General features: G+C 42.4%; 1 protein-coding gene across 1 annotated transcript; it reads right to left on the minus strand.

Moving 5' to 3' along the window:
• Positions 1-2,383: 2,383 nt before the first annotated feature.
• zgc:113307 (uncharacterized protein LOC553753 homolog) lies at positions 2,384-17,415 on the minus strand. The gene is given in 7 exon segments (XM_060910297.1): positions 2,384-2,535; positions 14,706-14,803; positions 14,805-14,867; positions 16,461-16,608; positions 16,821-17,100; positions 17,102-17,208; positions 17,211-17,415. Coding segments are annotated over 7 exon segments (1,053 nt in total).
• Positions 17,416-17,611: the final 196 nt, after the last annotated feature.

Below are 17,611 nucleotides of genomic sequence, written 5' to 3' on the forward strand. Positions count from 1 at the left end.
TGAGATGAGATTCTTATAACGCTAGAGTACTCTAGTACTAGTATCCAAATAGTCCGGGAAAAATGATGGTTTTAATACTGCCTCAAAATCAAAAAGTGCACATGGTATATTACTTTAAATATTGCATTATATTTGGTGATGGTAGTCATGATTTTGGAGCTGAACACAGGGTTTGGGAGGGTCAGATATTGAGGTTTGGAATTTTTACTGCTTTTACTTAGCCTAGTAAACTAGACCCACCCGCCTAGCGGCCAAAAATATTTTTGCCTAGCGAGTGGGTCTAGCCTCACACCATATAAACAAAAACACCCCGGGCATCAAATCATGCCCGCCAATCACAACACAAGGTTTTTGTTTGGATTCTTTGGACAGGCTTTTGCAGGAGTGACGACAAAGCTGCGGGACGCTGGAGAAAGCACAGCAGGAAAGATGGCTACGGCTAGTCAACAGCGCGCGTTTGACTCCGCTTTGGAATCAGTTTTAGAAGAATTAGACTTGGAGTTTTCGTTGAAACATGAGCAGGAAGAGGCTCTCCGCGCATTCCTTTTCAAGAAGGACGTTTTCGCTGTTTTGCCGACCGGCTATGGCAAAAGTCTGATCTACCAGCTGGCTCCGCTCGTAGCCAAAAGGATGGGGCTAGTTTGTGCAGTACGAAGAATTAATAAACAGCTTTGAAACATTACTTTTTGATTGTTTCTTATTTTCCCGTTATTTTAAATTTAAGGGAAATTATTTCACCAAACACCACTAAATAAAAACTCTCAAAAACAATTTAAGCAAACCCTTGAAAAACACTTGGAAAAAAAGAGTGTATGTGGTACAGACTCCAAACTTGTGGTCATTATCTCCAAACTTCTTAATATCTAGAACCTGTTTATTAATTAATACGCATTTTGAAAAATTATTTATTTCAAGGCCTCCCCCACTGCTTTCTGTCGCTCTGACTATGTCACAGTCACTGTTGCGCTGATTGGTCAGAGCGTTGGCCTACAGTATATGCACAGAGACAGTTTGAAAGACAGCGGTTTGTTCCTCCCACCCCCTTCAGAAATGTCTACGGATCGAGGCCAGACTAAATATTCACATTTAGTCTGGCTTGCCAAGCTAGCTTTTACTGCCTTTTTAAAGCTATTTGTGAAAGGTCTTTGAGCTTGTTTTGCCCTGAAGATCTGGCAACCCTGAACACTGTCATAATAGAGTATGAAAACTTGACAACTTATTGCACAAACAAAGAGAGTATAATTTGGGCATATTTTATATTTCGTATGCCAATGCTTAAGGCAAAAAGCATTACTATGTCAAATATAGCAGTGAACGCACACATGTACACACAAGTGAACAATGAGCGCACACACACCCAGAGCAGTAGGCAGCTATATTACAATACCCAGGGAGGTGACTTGCTCAAGGGCACTTCAGCCATGATACAGAGGGAGGCGGAGTGCTGTTCATTCACTTATCTCAACTCACATTTTTCCTGCTGGTCCTGGGAATCCAACTGGCAACACTTTGGGCCCAAGGCTGCTTCTCTAACCAGCAGGCCATTTTGGAAATGGACTGCTTTTATTGAACTTTGCACTAATTGTTGTCAACTAATGCACTGCTTTTTGCCCTAAACACCTGGCAACCCTGGGCACCACTGTAATATCTTTGTCTCTGGAGTTTCAAAGTTGATAACATATACAACCAAAGGGTGTATAATTTTAACCTATTTTCATGTTACATGCCAAGGCTTGGGGATAAAGCATTACTCTGTATTTGGCAAAGGTAGTCACTATTTTGGAATTTGGTACAGGGTTTGGGTGGGTCACATTTTGAGTTTTGGACCTGGGCTGCTTTTGTTGATCCTTGCACTAGTTTTTGAGCTAGGTTTAAATAGCCATTGGGTTGGTTTTTGCCCTGAAGACCTGGCAACCCTGAGCACCACCATAATATTTTGGCTCTTGAGGTTTGACAACTTGACAACTTATTGCACAAACTAAGTGTGTATAATTTGGACCCATGTTCGATTTTCCATGCTAAGGCTTTATGGCGAAAACATGACATGACATTTCCTTTTAGTTTTTCCAATATGTGATTTAGTTGTTCAGAAACATCACAGTGCTCTTCACATTCCTAACAAAATATTCTGCAATTCTGATGCAATTGTTACTGTAGAATAAAACTGGGGGGAAATGGTCAAAGAAAGATCAACATGTTTATAATTTCTTTGAAAGCTAAACATATACAAATTAGAAATCATTGACAATAACTACTTTCTTTCCTACTCTAAAAGCATCTTGTATCATATTTTCAAAATCTTATGTGAAAATTTGGTGGCCTGCATTGCAGTACTTAGTCTGCCCAAAGATGAAACTGGCGATATAAAAGCAGTTGGAACAGGTCAGATATAAATATTTTGAAGAATTCTGAGACAGTAGACCAAGTCAGGAAGTAGCTGATGATACTCAATCTTCATGCCATCAAGCCGCAATATCTTTATATGTGAATATGACATTAGATCCACTGTCCTGCAGAGACTGCTGATGTTACATTCTGAAAAAAAAAAGAACCAAATAAATCACAGTAAGCAAAATTGTCAGATATAATTGTAGAGTTTGCAGGGCAATAGACACCAGACATAGCTCATGAAAAACTACACACTTAGTAATATCTCATCTCATCTCATTATCTCTAGCCGCTTTATCCTGTTCTACAGGGTCGCAGGCGAGCTGGAGCCTATCCCAGCTGACTACGGGCGAAAGGCGGGGTACACCCTGGACAAGTCGCCAGGTCATCACAGGGCTGACACATAGACACAGACAACCATTCACACTCACATTCACACCTACGGTCAATTTAGAGTCACCAGTTAACCTAACCTGCATGTCTTTGGACTGTGGGGGAAACCGGAGCACCCGGAGGAAACCCACGCGGACACGGGGAGAACATGCAAACTCCGCACAGAAAGGCCCTCGCCGGCCATGGGGCTCGAACCCGGACCTTCTTGCTGTGAGGCGACAGCGCTAACCACTACACCACCGCGCCGCCCCCACACTTAGTAATATGTGCGAGGAAAAACCCCACTAAATTGTTAAGACCACTTGATCTCCAGTATTGAAAATGGTATTGGAAGCTCTGCGATAAAGTTTATTCAGTGCTTCCTAATGTTGTTTTCATAAGTATGATCATTCTCTGCTGATATAAAACCATATACTGTACAGTGTCTTGCAAAACTATTCATCCCCCTTGATGTTTGTCCTGTTTTGTCGCATTATAAGCTGGAATTAAAGTGGATTTTTGGAGGGTTCGCACCATTTGATTTACACAACATGCTGACCACTTTAAAGGTGCAAACAGTTGTTTTTTTGTGAAACAAACAATAATTAAGATGAAGAAACAGAAATCTGGAGTGTGCATAGGTATTCACCCCCAAAAGTCAATACTTTGTAGAGCTGCCTTTTGCTACAATTACAACTGCAAGTCTCTTGGGGTGTGTCTCTATTAGCTTTGCACATCTAGCCACTGGGATTTTTGCCCATTCCTCAAGGCAAAACTGCTCCAATTCCTCCAATTTAGATGGGTTGCGTTGGTGTACAGCAATCTTCAAGTTATGCCACAAATTCTCAATTGGATTGAGGTCTGGGCTTTGATTAGGCCATTCCAAGACATTTAAATGTTTCCCTTTAAACCACTCCAGTGCAGCTTTTACAGTATGTTTAGGGTCATTGTTCTGCTGGAATGTGAACCTTCGTCCCAGTCTCAAACCTCTGGCCGACTCAAACAGGTTTTCCTCCAGAATTGTTGTGTATTTAGTGCCATCCATCTTTCCTTCAGTCCTGACCAGCTTTCCTGTCCCTGCAGATGAAAAACATCTCCACAGCATGATGCTGCCACCACCATGCTTCACTGTAGGAATGGTGTTCTCAGGGTGATGGGTTTGCGCCACACACGGCATTTCCCATGATGGCCAAAAAGATCAATTTTAGTCTCATTTGACCAGAGAATCTTCTTCCATATGTTTGGGGAGTCTGCCACATGCTGTTGGGCAAACTCCAAACTTTTTTCTGAAGCAATGACTTCTTTCTGGTCACTCTTCCATAAAGCCCCGCTCTGTGGCGTGTACGGTTTAAAGTGGTCCTATGGACAGATACTCCCATCTCCACTGTGGATCTTTGCAGCTACTTCAGTGTTATCTTTGGTGTCTTTGTTGCATCTCTGATTAATGCCCTCCTTGCCCGGTCTGTGAGTTTTGGTGGGCGGGGCCTTCTCTTGTCAGGTTTGTAGTGGCGCCATGTTCTTTCCATTTTGCTATAATGGATTTAATGGTGCTCCCTGGGATATTTAAAGTTTGGGATATTTTTTATAACCCAACCCTGATCTATACTTCACAACTTTGTCTCTGACCTGTTTGGAGGCTCCTTGGTTCTCATGTTGCTTGCTTAGTAGTGTTGCAGAGTCAGGGTCCTTCCAGAGCAGGTTGATTTATACAGACATCATGTGACAGATCATGTGACACTTTGATTGCACACATGTGGATGTTAATCAACTAATTATGTGACTTATGAAGTGAATTGGTTGGGCCAGCTCTTATTTAGGGGTTTCATACGAAAGGGGGTGAATACCTATGCACACTTCATATTTCTGTTTTTTCATCTTAATTATTGTTTGTGTCACAATAAAACAACTGTTTGCACCTTTAAAGTGGTAGGCATGTTGTGTAAATCAAATGGTGCTAACCCCCCAAATCCATTTTAATTCCAGCTTGTAATGTGACAAAACAGGACAAACACCAAGGGGGATGAATACTTTTGCAAGACACTGTATATTAGTAAGTTACAAGCAGTCATCATCTGGACCACATGAAAATGTCCTACTTGTATACAGAAGCTCTGTTCTTCAGACTAAATTAAATAGGTTGCAGGTGTATTGGAATTACTATTCAATATGAACTCAATATATTACAGAGAACCGAAAGAGCCATATTCCCACAGAGGTGTTCTCATTTTTGGAAAATGAAAGATGATGTCTGCTAAAGCGAGGAGACTGTCTGAGACATTCAATAAATGTGTCCAAAGAGTTACTGTACCTCTGTTTGGTCCTGTTGATGATTGTGTACTGATGTATTCTACCTCTGCTGAAGATATTTGTGGAACATAAACCCTCATTCTTTCCTCCTGCCAGTAGGAATATGTGGAACTAAATGTTTCCCCTTTCCAAAGGGGCAGGCCAAAATGTTCTTGGTCCTTTTCCTGTTTTTAGGCTAATGTCTGTTTTTCCCCCCTAATATTAAAACAGCTGTCTCTAACTAAACCAGACTAAATAGTCCTCCCTAATCCCATACTATAGGAACACAAACGAGAAATATTGATGCTTTAATTCAATTACTGAACTGTATTTAAAGTAGGATGTTTCTTTTCCTTGCATAACTACTCACTGTTTTTCAAAAAATGTTTTCTAGTGCTGATTCTTCTAATCAAATTCAGTATGCGAAAAGAGAAGCGAGAGGGAGAACATGAAGTGCTTTTGGCATTGTTAGAGTCTTTCTGGAGTGTTCACAGATGATTCCAGATGTTTCTGCCTCCTCCCCTATCCCTCCCATTTCATTAGCTAACCCAACCCCCCACCCCCACCAATACCACCCACCCCAACCTCATGTGTCTGACAGCGAGAAAAAAAAAAACTGTTTTTCCTTTCATACATATCACATTTTCCATAATATTTCTCATGATCCCATTGCATCTAAATATTGATGTCACATCCCTGGAGATTACATCATGATTTTTCCCATGATTGATTTCCAGCACGCAAATAATACAACTAGATTTAGACATCAAACAGCATAAGACCGGTAGGCAATGCAGGTTATGGCCACAAAGATATCAGAGACATTTCTTCAGAAAAGAGGTGGCCTTGTATAGTGCATGCTTAGATTTATAAATCAACAAAGTTAATTTAGTGTTCTACTGTTAAACGGACTGCTTCGAGAGAAAAAAAATTTAATGCTTTAATCTTTTAAGACCACTCTCTAAAAGTGCTCCTTATTATTATTATTATTATTGCTCAAATTAATTTTAAATTCAAGAACTATATTAATTAAAGTTAGTTCCTGAGTTACTGCAGTTGATGCATTAAAGGAGTCCAGGACTGTCTATAACAGCTGTTCTTGTTTTCAGTGTCAAGTCAGGTCAAGTTTATTTGTATAGCGCTTTTAACAACAGACATTGTCGCAAAGCAGCTTTACAGAAAATTAAAAAACTTTAAAGGTAGACTGCCTTTCAGATTTCTCAAATTTAGGCCGTAAAAAGAATTTTCCCTGACTTCTAATTATTATTTTTGTTTTTAATGGACTGAAAGCTACTGAATTCGAATGACAGACTTTCAAGTTTATTTGTTTTTTCCCCCTAAAAGAACAATTAATCAATTTAGAGCCCCATTGCCCTAAATTCTCTGCCATTTTTTCCTTGCCTCACCATAACCTAATTCAAGATATTACATCATGCACGACATGGTGGGATTTCTCTGTTTGTGCAATGCATTGTGGGATACAAATTTATTTTTTTAAAGATTTTTTGGGGGGGCTTTTTTCACCTTTATTGGATAGGACAGTGTAGAGACCGGAAATGAGCAGGAGAGAGAGACAGGGAGGGATCAGGAAATGACCTCGGGTCAGAATCGAACCCAGGTCCCTGGATTTATGGTATGGTGCCTTTATCCACCTGAGCCACAACACCCCCAGGATACAAATTTGAAACAGGAGAAAACAATGGCAGACGTGAATGCACACATGAAACGTAGAAGACTGACTACAGTAACAGAAAATGAGAAGAAAAGACGCTGTATTGTGAAGGAAAGGAAACGCAGGACCAAACTAATAAATATTGGCGGTCAGCGAGCACCTCGGTGTGATCAGCTGTTCGTTTAGCGACAGAATGATGGAACTGTCAGTGCACGGTCAAAGGTAAACCTGTCTTCTAAGTCTTTGAGTGAGTGTTGTGTTCAAGAACTATATTATATTCAAGAACTATATTAATTAAATTAATGAAGGATGTTGGTGTGCAGTCGTGGGTCAGCAGAGTGAAGAGGAGGGGGCTCAGCACACATCCTTGGGAGGCCCCCGTGTTCAATGTGATGGTGCTGGAGGAGTTGGAGCTGGAGTGTTTGTGGAAACATGGCTTAACGACAGCGTCCCGGACTGTGCCATTCAGCTAGCCCGGCTAACATGCTACCGGTCAGACAGAGCGCTAGTCGGGGGGGGGGGGGGGGAAGACTCGTGGTGGAGGATTCTGTGTTTACATCAGTGATGCCTGGTGTTGCAATGCTGTTGTGTTCTGCAAACACTGCTCACCACTGGTGGAGTTTATAATTATTAAGTGCCGGCCACTCTACCTGTCGAGGGAATTTACAGCCATATTGCTGGTAGCAATATACATCCCTCCCAGCTCCAATAACAACAGGAGTGAAGCACTGAATGAACTCTATCAGCATATCAGTGAGCAGCAGACAGCACACCCAGATGCTTTCCTCATCCTGGCTGGGGATTTCAACCATGCAAATCCCAAGAGTGTGTTTCCAAAACTCTATGGTTATATCAACTTTCCCAGATGTGGAAACAATACTCTGGACAATGTTTACACCATGCATAGAGGCTCCTACAAAGCCCTCCCCCTCCCCCACCTTGGGGCCTCAGATCACTCCACTGTTATGCTAATGCCAGCATACAGGCCGCTGGTTAAAGTCACCAAACCAGCTACAAAGCAGGTACGTGTGTGGCCAGAGGGTTCCTCAGAGGCACTCCAGGACTGTTTTTCCACCACTGACTGGAGCATGTTCAGACAGGCGGCCACCTACCGTACAACACCACCACAGATCTCCAGGAGTACACGGAGACCGTCACTGCCTACATGAGGAAGTGCATGGATGATGTTACGGTCACCAGAACCATCTCCATTCGGGCCAATCAGAAGCCATGGCTGACAGGGGAAGTCCACAGGCTCCTGAGGGCTCGGAACGCAGCCTTCAGAGCTGGGGACAAGGTGGGCCTGAGGACAGCTAGGGCCAACCTGTCACGAGGCATCAGGGTGGCTAAGAGACAGTATTCCAGGAACATTGCTGACTACTTCAGTGACAGCAGAGACACCAGGAACCTGTGGCGGGGGATTCAGACCATCACAGACTACAAGCCGCAGACCTGTGACAACTCCACCTCTCTGCTGAATCAGTTGAACAACTTCTTCACTTGCTTTGAGGCAGACAACAGCACCACGGCACAGAAGACTCCACCACCTCCTGGCGACCAGGTGTTGACGCTGTCCCCAGGCAGCGTGAGGAGAGCTCTCAGGATGACAAATGCACGGAAAGCCCCGGGTCCTGATAACATTCCTGGTCGTGTCCTGAGAGACTGTGCCGAGGAGCTCACAGATGTCTTTACAGATATCTTCAACATCTCGTTGAGCCAGGCTGTTGTCCCCATGTGCCTCAAAGCCACCAGCATCATCCCGGTCCCAAAGAAGCCGTCTCCCTCCTGCTTCAATAACTACCACCCGGTCGCACTCATTCCCATCCTCATGAAGTGCTTTGAGCGGCTAGTCATGCCGCATATCAAGTCTGCCCTCTCCCCCCCCCCCCCGCCCTGGACCCTTTCCAGTTTGCATATCAGTCCAACCGTTCGACCGATGACGCCATCTCCACTGCCCTCCACTTAGCCCTCACCCACCTGGAGACAAAAGACTCGTATGTCAGAATGCTATTCATAGACTTCAGCTCAGCATTCAACACAATCATTCCTCAGCAGCTCATTCATAAACTGGACCAGCTGGGACTCAACACCTCCCTGTGCAACTGGCTGCTGGACTTCCTGACGGGGAGACCACAGACTGTATTGGTTGGCAGCAACTCCTCCAGCACCATCACATTGAACACGGGGGCCTCCCAAGGATGTGTGCTGAGCCCCCTCCTCTTCACTCTGCTGACCCACGACTGCACACCAACATCCAGCTCCAACCTCTTCATTAAGTTTGCGGATGACACGACTGTGGTGGGTCTCATCAGCAATGGCGATGAGACAACCTACAGGAGTGAGGTGGCCACCTGGCCATGTGGTGCAAGGACAACAATCTCCGCCTGAACGTGGAGAAGACGAAGGAGATTGTTGTGGACTTCAGGATAGTGCACACCCAACATGCTCCACTAACTATCGACAGTGCTGCAGTGGAGAGGGTGAGCAGCATCAAGTTTCTGGGTGTGCACATCTCTGAAGACCTGTCCTGGAGCAACAACACCACATCACTGGCCAGAAAAGCCCAACAGCATCTGTACTTCCTCCGCAAACTGAGGAGAGCAAGAGTCCCGGCCCCCATCATGCACACATTCTACAGAGGCACCATCGAGAACATCCTGACCAGCTGCATCACCGTGTGGTATGGCGCCTGCACCATGCCCTGCTGCAAGACTCTGCAGCGCATCGTGAGAGCAGCTGAGAGGATCATTGGTGTCTCTCTTCCTTTTCTTATGGATATCTATAACTCCCGCCTCACCTGAAAAGCCATCAGGATTGCAGGTGACCCCACCCACCCATCTCACAGCCTCTTCAGCCTGCTGCCGTTGGGGAGGAGACTGTGGAGTCTCCGAGCCAAAACCAGCAGGCTCAAGGACAGTTTCTCAGGCAGTCAGGAGGCTCAACTCCCTCCCTGTTCTGCCCCTCCTCCCCCCTCTGCCCCCTGCCACAGATTCTGCCCGCACACCCCCCTGCCCCCCTTCAGCATCTGACATCATGTCACCCTCACAGCCCCCCCCAACACACACGCACATATTCTCAACATTCATTCGCACACTGAACTCAGGGTCTACACGTTTCACTTTACCGCGCTCATTTGCACTATTCCGCACTACCTCACCTTAACAGCTATTAGTTTATTGTTTATACTGCTTATTTCTTGTTTACCTGCTATACCTCAAGTGCCCTTGACTGTTTATTTTATATACACCTGTGAGTGTTTAGTCTATGTCTATTTCTTATCTAGAGTGTTTATACTGTTTATATTGTTTATTTCAGTTATTCTATTTTTATTTATTGCATTGCCAGTTTGCACCATGGGTCAGAGAGGACTGAAATTTCATCTGTGCTGTATGTCGAGCATGTATAGCATATTTGACAATAAAGTTGACTTGACTTGACTTCTAGATGGCAGTAATGCAACACTGGATGCCAGCTGCCATAAAACCCAAAAGATGAAGATGACGACGGCTCACGTAAGCGTGCGCATGCACACACGGACTTCCTCTGTCTGCTTGACTGCGTGAAGCGAGCGATTTCATGCACATTATTTGCTGGGGCATCCCCTCAAATTAAATAACTTCCTAACCACAGATTGGCCTGTTTTATTTTTTAAGATATTACAAAAATAAACATACATCACAATTACCAAATTTCAGAGGGAACTCAATTTCACCGATTTTACGAACTCGAAAGGCTGTCTTGATTTAAACATGAGAATTTTATCCCTAGTTTATCCCCAATGAGCAAGCTTGTGGCGACGGTGGCAAGGAAAAACTCCCTCAGACGACATGAGGAAGAAACCTCGAGAGGAACCAGACTCAAAAGGGAACCCATCCTCATTTGGGTATTTAACAGATAGCATGATTATAAATAATTCATTTCTATAACAGTGTCCTATATAGTCACAAAGTACAACTGTGAAACCAGGAAATTCATTATAGTTTTAACATGAAGTCTGTTTTGCTGAAGTTATAAACTGTTTATTGATGGAAACTTGAGTGCAAAACTGTTCATGACAACTGCAGTCCTAAAGTTAGCAAGCCAGTTGTAGTCCTCAGACATAAATGCATTACTGTAAGTGTCCAGAGCTGTCTTCCAAGTGTGACTTTCAACTGTCCATATGGGGCCGTCCTCCACAGGAGTGATGAGATAAGACTTGAGCCAGACGTAGGGCATCAGGATGGATCAGGTGAGTCCAAGGAACAGAAGAGATCAGCATCTGACTGGTGTCTCAGGATCAACATGTAACTCAGAGGGACAGAGTGAAGGGGGGGAGAAAGAGAGAGAGAAAACAGATTAAACGCAGGTTTTCAGTGGTCTATCTTTTCCTGCAGCTATGATAAAGTAGATTAATGCTTTCCTTTGAGCATGCTGAAACTGCAGTAGGGTTCCCATCAAAAAGAACCAGATTTTGAGTGATTCTGCAGACACAATCGGGCTTGCAAGTCACATGGTAACACAAGTCTTTACAAAAAACAGAAAGTCTCTATATAGTCAGTATCCTAAAGGATTTAAAACCTAAAAAGTGTAGGCATTTTGAAAATACCTGTGTTACCATCCTGCTTTCTACTACATGACTTCCATGCCTGAATGTGTTTGCAGAAACGAAAAGAAGATTCATGGGTCTGGTATGTCTCACTGCATGTTCTGAAAAGCACAAGCTTTATGCATCAAGTGAGCAATGCTCAATCTGTTAGAAATACAGGTAAAGATAATTTATTACCTATGAATCTTTTCCCAATAGTGTAGTGGTAGAGGTTCAAATATGTTGCTGAAGAACGTCTCATACAGTGCGGTCCAGTGAAAGTTTAATACAATGCGATTCAATGTATAGTTTACTTGTGCCAGAAAGTATTACTTTCAAGCATTTCTTGAACTGATGTCGCAGTATTTTAAAATAACAAAGTTTTATATTAAAACATCTTTATTTTATATTAAGTATTTGACCCAACATTCAAAGAAACGTGTTTTCTTTGCATATTTTTGAAGCATGTTACTGCCTTTAATCAATGTTGTAACATCTGAACTTGTCACTGCTATCAAATTAAAAAAGTACATGCACAGTCCTCTCCTGCAAATCATTCACAACACACCCACTAACTGTGTGTGAAAATATTAAATTGCACACACAGAACAGCAATTATTTGGGATATTAAGGAATTAGGGTCTAATTTCCCTATGACATAATGCTCATGATTCACGTTTTCCTCGATCTCTTTTCAAAGACGCAGATGTAATTTTTTTATAAGGTGCCAAAAAAATTAGGTCAGTCCAAGATGACAGTCAATAAATGAGATTATTATACATACAGGACACTTTTTCGATGGAATAAAAACATGTGTTCTATTCCCTTCTAGCAGGTTTCATTCATTTGGTTTGATAGCATGCAATATTGTTCGCATATCGCTTATCCTACATACACTACGTCACTCTAAACCATGGAGAATGAGTGTTGAATATGGTTTACGATACTGCATGGTTGTCAAGACAACATGACGTCACATGTTGGAGCTCATGCGAATGTAAATAAACATGGCCACCAAGCTTGCTTCGTGAAATATGGAAGATTTTGAAAGAGGAAGACGTGTTGAACACCCGAAAGGCTACCAAAACTTAAATAGATCATGAGAATATTGTTCCAGTGAATGTGTATGTATAATAAGAGTAATATTGGCTGGCTTTTTTGTGAGGTATATCAGATATTTTCCATTCAGCTAGCATGATATTGAACTCATCTTCAACTCGTTCAATATCATGCTAGCTGAATGGAATATATCGGATATACCACTCAATGCCAGGAAATCACGGGCGATTGCTCTAAGACAGCGAGGGAGGCTCAGCCTCCTCTAAAAATGACGAACATCGTGTAGGATGAATTGTGCTAGGCTTATGTTATAGCCGACCTTATAACATTGCTATTTCAGATCCAGAATCATAGAAATATATGTGCTCAACCCAACTACAGTGCGAAATCATTCCGTTATAACTTTCCCCAGTTCGCCTAATGTGTGCATGAGTTTTTCCCCCTCATGACAGCGCGATGCAGCCCAGCCTCAGTGGACTTCAATGGCATTTGGGAGCTATGCACTTTCAATCTCAAAATGCAAGACGATTATTGGACAAATACTGCGAAAATGCCCGCCCACGGAGTCCCACGCACTCCCAGCCTCAGTGGACTTCAATGGCATTTGGGAGCTATGCGCTTTTCAATCTCAAAATGCAAGACGGTTATTGGACAAATACTGCGAAAACACCCGCCCACGGACTCCGAGCCTCACAGTGGGAGGGACATGGCAGTTTCCGCGAGGAGACTGGTGATTGGTGAAAGCGGCCGGATATTTTCGTTGATTGACAGCTCGTTTCAAATAGACAGGCAGCGGTGAATTTCAGTTCACTCCCATGCGGATTCGCAAGTGCTGTGGTGTATTGTAAGGGATCAGCTTACATTTCGATTTCATTCATTACATACGGTTTCTACCAGCTTTTTTAGTTTGTATATATTTTCATTGTAAATAAAGTGTAAATATAGTGTTGTCAAGTTTGCTATCTTAGTTCTAGAAATTTCATTTATTTGAGTGACTGAACTTGAACTTGAGGGGGCTAGTCAGCTAGCAAGAAAGCTGCGCACGGATGCCAAGCATTGTTGATTTAATTTTGGCGAAGCCATTTGCCAGTCTTCCTTTCAAGGAAAAAATTAAAATTAAAGAGCAGGGTAGACCAACGCCTCAAATTGACTTGGTGAAAAAGGTAGGGGATAATACTCGTTCCTTTCAGCTCTCCTGGTACGAGAAAGTGAATTGGCTAACAGCAAGTGACCCACATCAACAACAGTAAATAGGCTACTTTAGTAATATGTCATGGATGGACCAAAAATATAGAATCTATTTAAAATGTTTATGCTGAGTAGCTGAGTATATTATATTGGAATATATATTTCTCTGGATATGAATTAAACACAGCTACAATTTTGAAAACATTTTTAAACAAAAACACAGCCGAGAACATTTCACACTACAGACCTGGATTAAAAGTGAAGGGTTATCAAAATTGTCAATAAAACATCTCATCTCATTATCTCTAGCCGCTTTATCCTTCTACAGGGTCGCAGGCAAGCTGGAGCCTATCCCAGCTGACTATGGGCGAAAGGCGGGGTACACCCTGGACAAGTCGCCAGATCATCACAGGGCTGACACATAGACACAGACAACCATTCACACTCACACCTACGGTCAATTTAGAGTCACCAGTTAACCTAACCTGCATGTCTTTGGACTGTGGGGGAAACCGGAGCACCCGGAGGAAACCCACGCGGACACGGGGAGAACATGCAAACTCCACACAGAGAGGCCCTCGCCGGCCATCGGGCTCGAACCCAGGACCTTCTTGCTGTGAGGCGACAGCGCTAACCACTACACCACCGTGCCGCCCCAATAAAACATTTCTCAGTCAAAATAAGTAAAATATAGGGAAAGTGTCATTGAATGAAATGTGTGGCACCCAGCTCTATGTTTGGCTCCCCAAGGTCAGTGCTTGTGCCTATTCCAGAACACTCTGCTGTTACTGCTGAGGTTCCTGACAAAGAGCCGCTTTCAATAATGATCAATTTTTAAACAACATGCCATATGCCACAATTTTAAAATATAAAATGTTAAAATATACCCCCCAACACCACCATCATGTATATTGGACAGTAGGCTAATGGGCCAAAAAACCCTGTTATTTCACAGTTTGTGATGCTGCCAACAATCAGCCAGATCAGAGGCAAGAGTATGGGCAAAATTGATGTGTTTTTTCTTTTTTCTTTTAAAATCTGGAAATATCGTAACCGACCAGCCTCCCCTGTTTGAAAGAATACCAGCCACCACTGCAGGAAATATTATTTAAATATTTAATTCTATTTATCTCACCTTTCATTTTATTATTCAATATTTGCATTTTATTATCTCACCTCTATTATGATTAACTTCAAGGGAAAGGTAATGCAGGGTGGTGGGAACAACTGGGATTTCAGTTAGCTGGTTGAAGGAGAGGTCCATTTCCACTAGAGAAGACATCAGGGGCCAGACCATTGTTTTTCAGCTAGTTGTTGCATAGACACAAATAACAGAATCTGTTAAAGTAGGCATATCAGACACTCGCTGGCCATGCTGTAAAAACTGTCCATGCAGACGCTCATGTAAGTTTCCAAATTGGTCATTGCTTAACTCTTGAATATTTTCTATCGTGAATACTATCATTAAAAAGCTTATAATCTCTGCTTTCCAAAGAAATCTGTCTTGTTAAGATTTGTTCAGTACATTGGGAATAACAGCAGCTTGAAGTTGGTACAACAGAGTTCACTCTCTGCTTGCGGGACGTCGGGAAACTGCCGGTGTTTTTTGAGTGATGGGACAGCGGTCAGGCTCTCTCTTCTAATCGGTTTCCTACTGGATTACTCGTGAATATCAATCACATAACTTTTATAGGGATGTTCTCTAGCTCTCACTGTTTTTGATGAAATATTCAGCAAAATTTTCCATCAGCTAGTTTTGATGTCATGATTCACGGGAGAATTTGAAGTGAGTTTTCATAGCTTTACCTACTTATTTTTTCAAATCAAACTGATTCATGTAAATAAATAACTATTTTAGAATATAACTGGAGTTATTTTGGTGGCACGGTGGTGTAAGGGTAGGCACTGTCACCTCTCAGCAAGAAGGTTCTGGGTTTGAGCCCAGCGGCCAGTGGGGGGCCTTTCTGTGTGGAGTTTGCATGTTCTCCCCGTGTCCGCGTGGGTTTCCTCCGGGTGCTCCGGTTTCCCCCACTGTCCAAAGACATGCAGGTTAGGTTAACTGGTGACTCTAAATTGACCGTAGGTGTGAATGTGAGTGTGAATGGTTGTCTGTGTCTGTGTCAGCCCTGTGATGACCTGGTGACTTGTCCAGGGTGTACCTTGCCTCTCAACCATAGTCAGCTGGGATGGGCTCTGGCTTGCCTGTGACCCTGCACAGGATAAGCAGTTATGGATAATGGATGGACGGATGGATGTAGTTGTTTTGATGAAAAATATTCTTAGTGGTCGGAATGATATTTAAAAAAAAACGGAAGTCAGAAATGTGAGTGTCAATTTCAATTCAGTTAACTGGAATTGTTTATTAGATGTGGCGCTCAGTTTTTTCGAGGTTCGCCTTGAAACTGTGAACATTATCATTTATATTCTTTCATATAAACACTAGTAGGTCCTACTTTTGAGAAGTACAAAGGCCTACAGAGCACAAAGAAGGTATTGGAAATAATCTTTTATTACTTTTTTTATTGAGTGTACTGATTTAACATTTTCACCGAATTAGCATAATTAATACTAATTAAATACAAATTTGCATAATTAGTTTTTACTCATTTTTCAAACTCTGTATTCAGTATATAGTTATCTATGTGCCTGCCAATTTCCATGTAAATATCTTGAAAAATAGAAAAGTTGTTAAGAATAAAAAAGCATTTGATCTCATTCGTTAACGAGGCCCATTTTGGACCATGTGATTCCCATATAGAATATTACGTCAGTTTTCTAAAAATTAAGCCATTTTTCAATCTTTGATTTGTAATGTCTCAAGAATGGATAAACATCTTTTAATTCTGTAAAAAGGATGTTCTGCATTCAGTTCTGAATTCAATGAGATCAGTTTCAAGCAATTTGGACTGAATTTGAATTTTCACCTGATACGTCTAGTTAAAGCCTTGGAGGCTGTCCTCAGCCATGCCTGTAAAAGCGATGTATGAGAGGTATAGCTGCCGAACAGATGGAGGCAGTTGTTTGGGGAAAGTGTCTAGGGCATTCTGACTGAGGTCCAAAAGGTTGAGGATTGAAAGGCCTGGTGATGAACATGACGCACAGACACAACACCATGATTCCTGTGTTTACATATTATAGCTATGAGAGTTATAATTCACTTTTTCCAGGGGAGTTCAGTTTTGGAGGTACAAATGGATTTTTTAAGGATGCAGTAACTATTAGAGATTTGACCCAGATACTAAAAGGGAAGTGATAAGATACAGATCAATTCTTTCTCAATTTAGGCCATACCTTGGAAGTCAGTTTCTCTAGTAGTTTTCAGAAGATTGCCTTGAAGCAGAAGCAGTGTTAGATTCTGTAAGTTCTTGAAAGCTCCAGGGCCAATTTTCTCAATTTGATTGTAAGCCAGTCTTAGCTTGAGTCCATCAAGCAGCCCTGCTGACACCTCGGTCAAGTTGTTATGGCTCATGAAGAGGTTCGCTAATTTGGTCAGATTGAACAGTGACCTACCATCAAGTCCCTGACTGAGAAGCTGCAGCTTTTGGTCCAAAATGAGCCAGGGTCAATTGGTAAGTGGTATTAGGAAAGGATTTAGCATTAAATCCAGTGGCTATGCTACCCTGAAGGAAAATGTAGTGTGTTCTGGAAGGAAGACTTTCAGGAAACTGCTCCAGCCCACAATTGCACTGTCACATTTCGCAAAATGGTTCTGATCCCTTACCATCCATGACCAGCTCAAGTTCACTCGATTCCTAAGAGTGAAAACTGGGGGCTCGCCTAGAAATTGGTTGATCTGCAGAGGCAATCCACCATAATCAGTGTCTACAGTCATGGCCTCCATTTGCCCACACACAGACAGTATTACAAGAAGCGGCCTGATGTCCATGGTTCAGTCTGTATAAGATAAACAAAAACAGTATGTAATGACACACTGCTCCTGAAAAGGTTTATTATTACAGGGTGCACAGGATGCACCTTTAGAAACATACAAACCATAGGAAGCATAGTTTTATTAAATAGCAGCTTGCAGATATGCCATTTGGCAAATAGTGTTAGTTGTGATTCGTAACTTGTAGTTTTCC

Source organism: Neoarius graeffei, chromosome 26, assembly GCF_027579695.1.
Source record: "Neoarius graeffei isolate fNeoGra1 chromosome 26, fNeoGra1.pri, whole genome shotgun sequence".
NCBI classification, from domain to species: domain Eukaryota; kingdom Metazoa; phylum Chordata; class Actinopteri; order Siluriformes; family Ariidae; genus Neoarius; species Neoarius graeffei.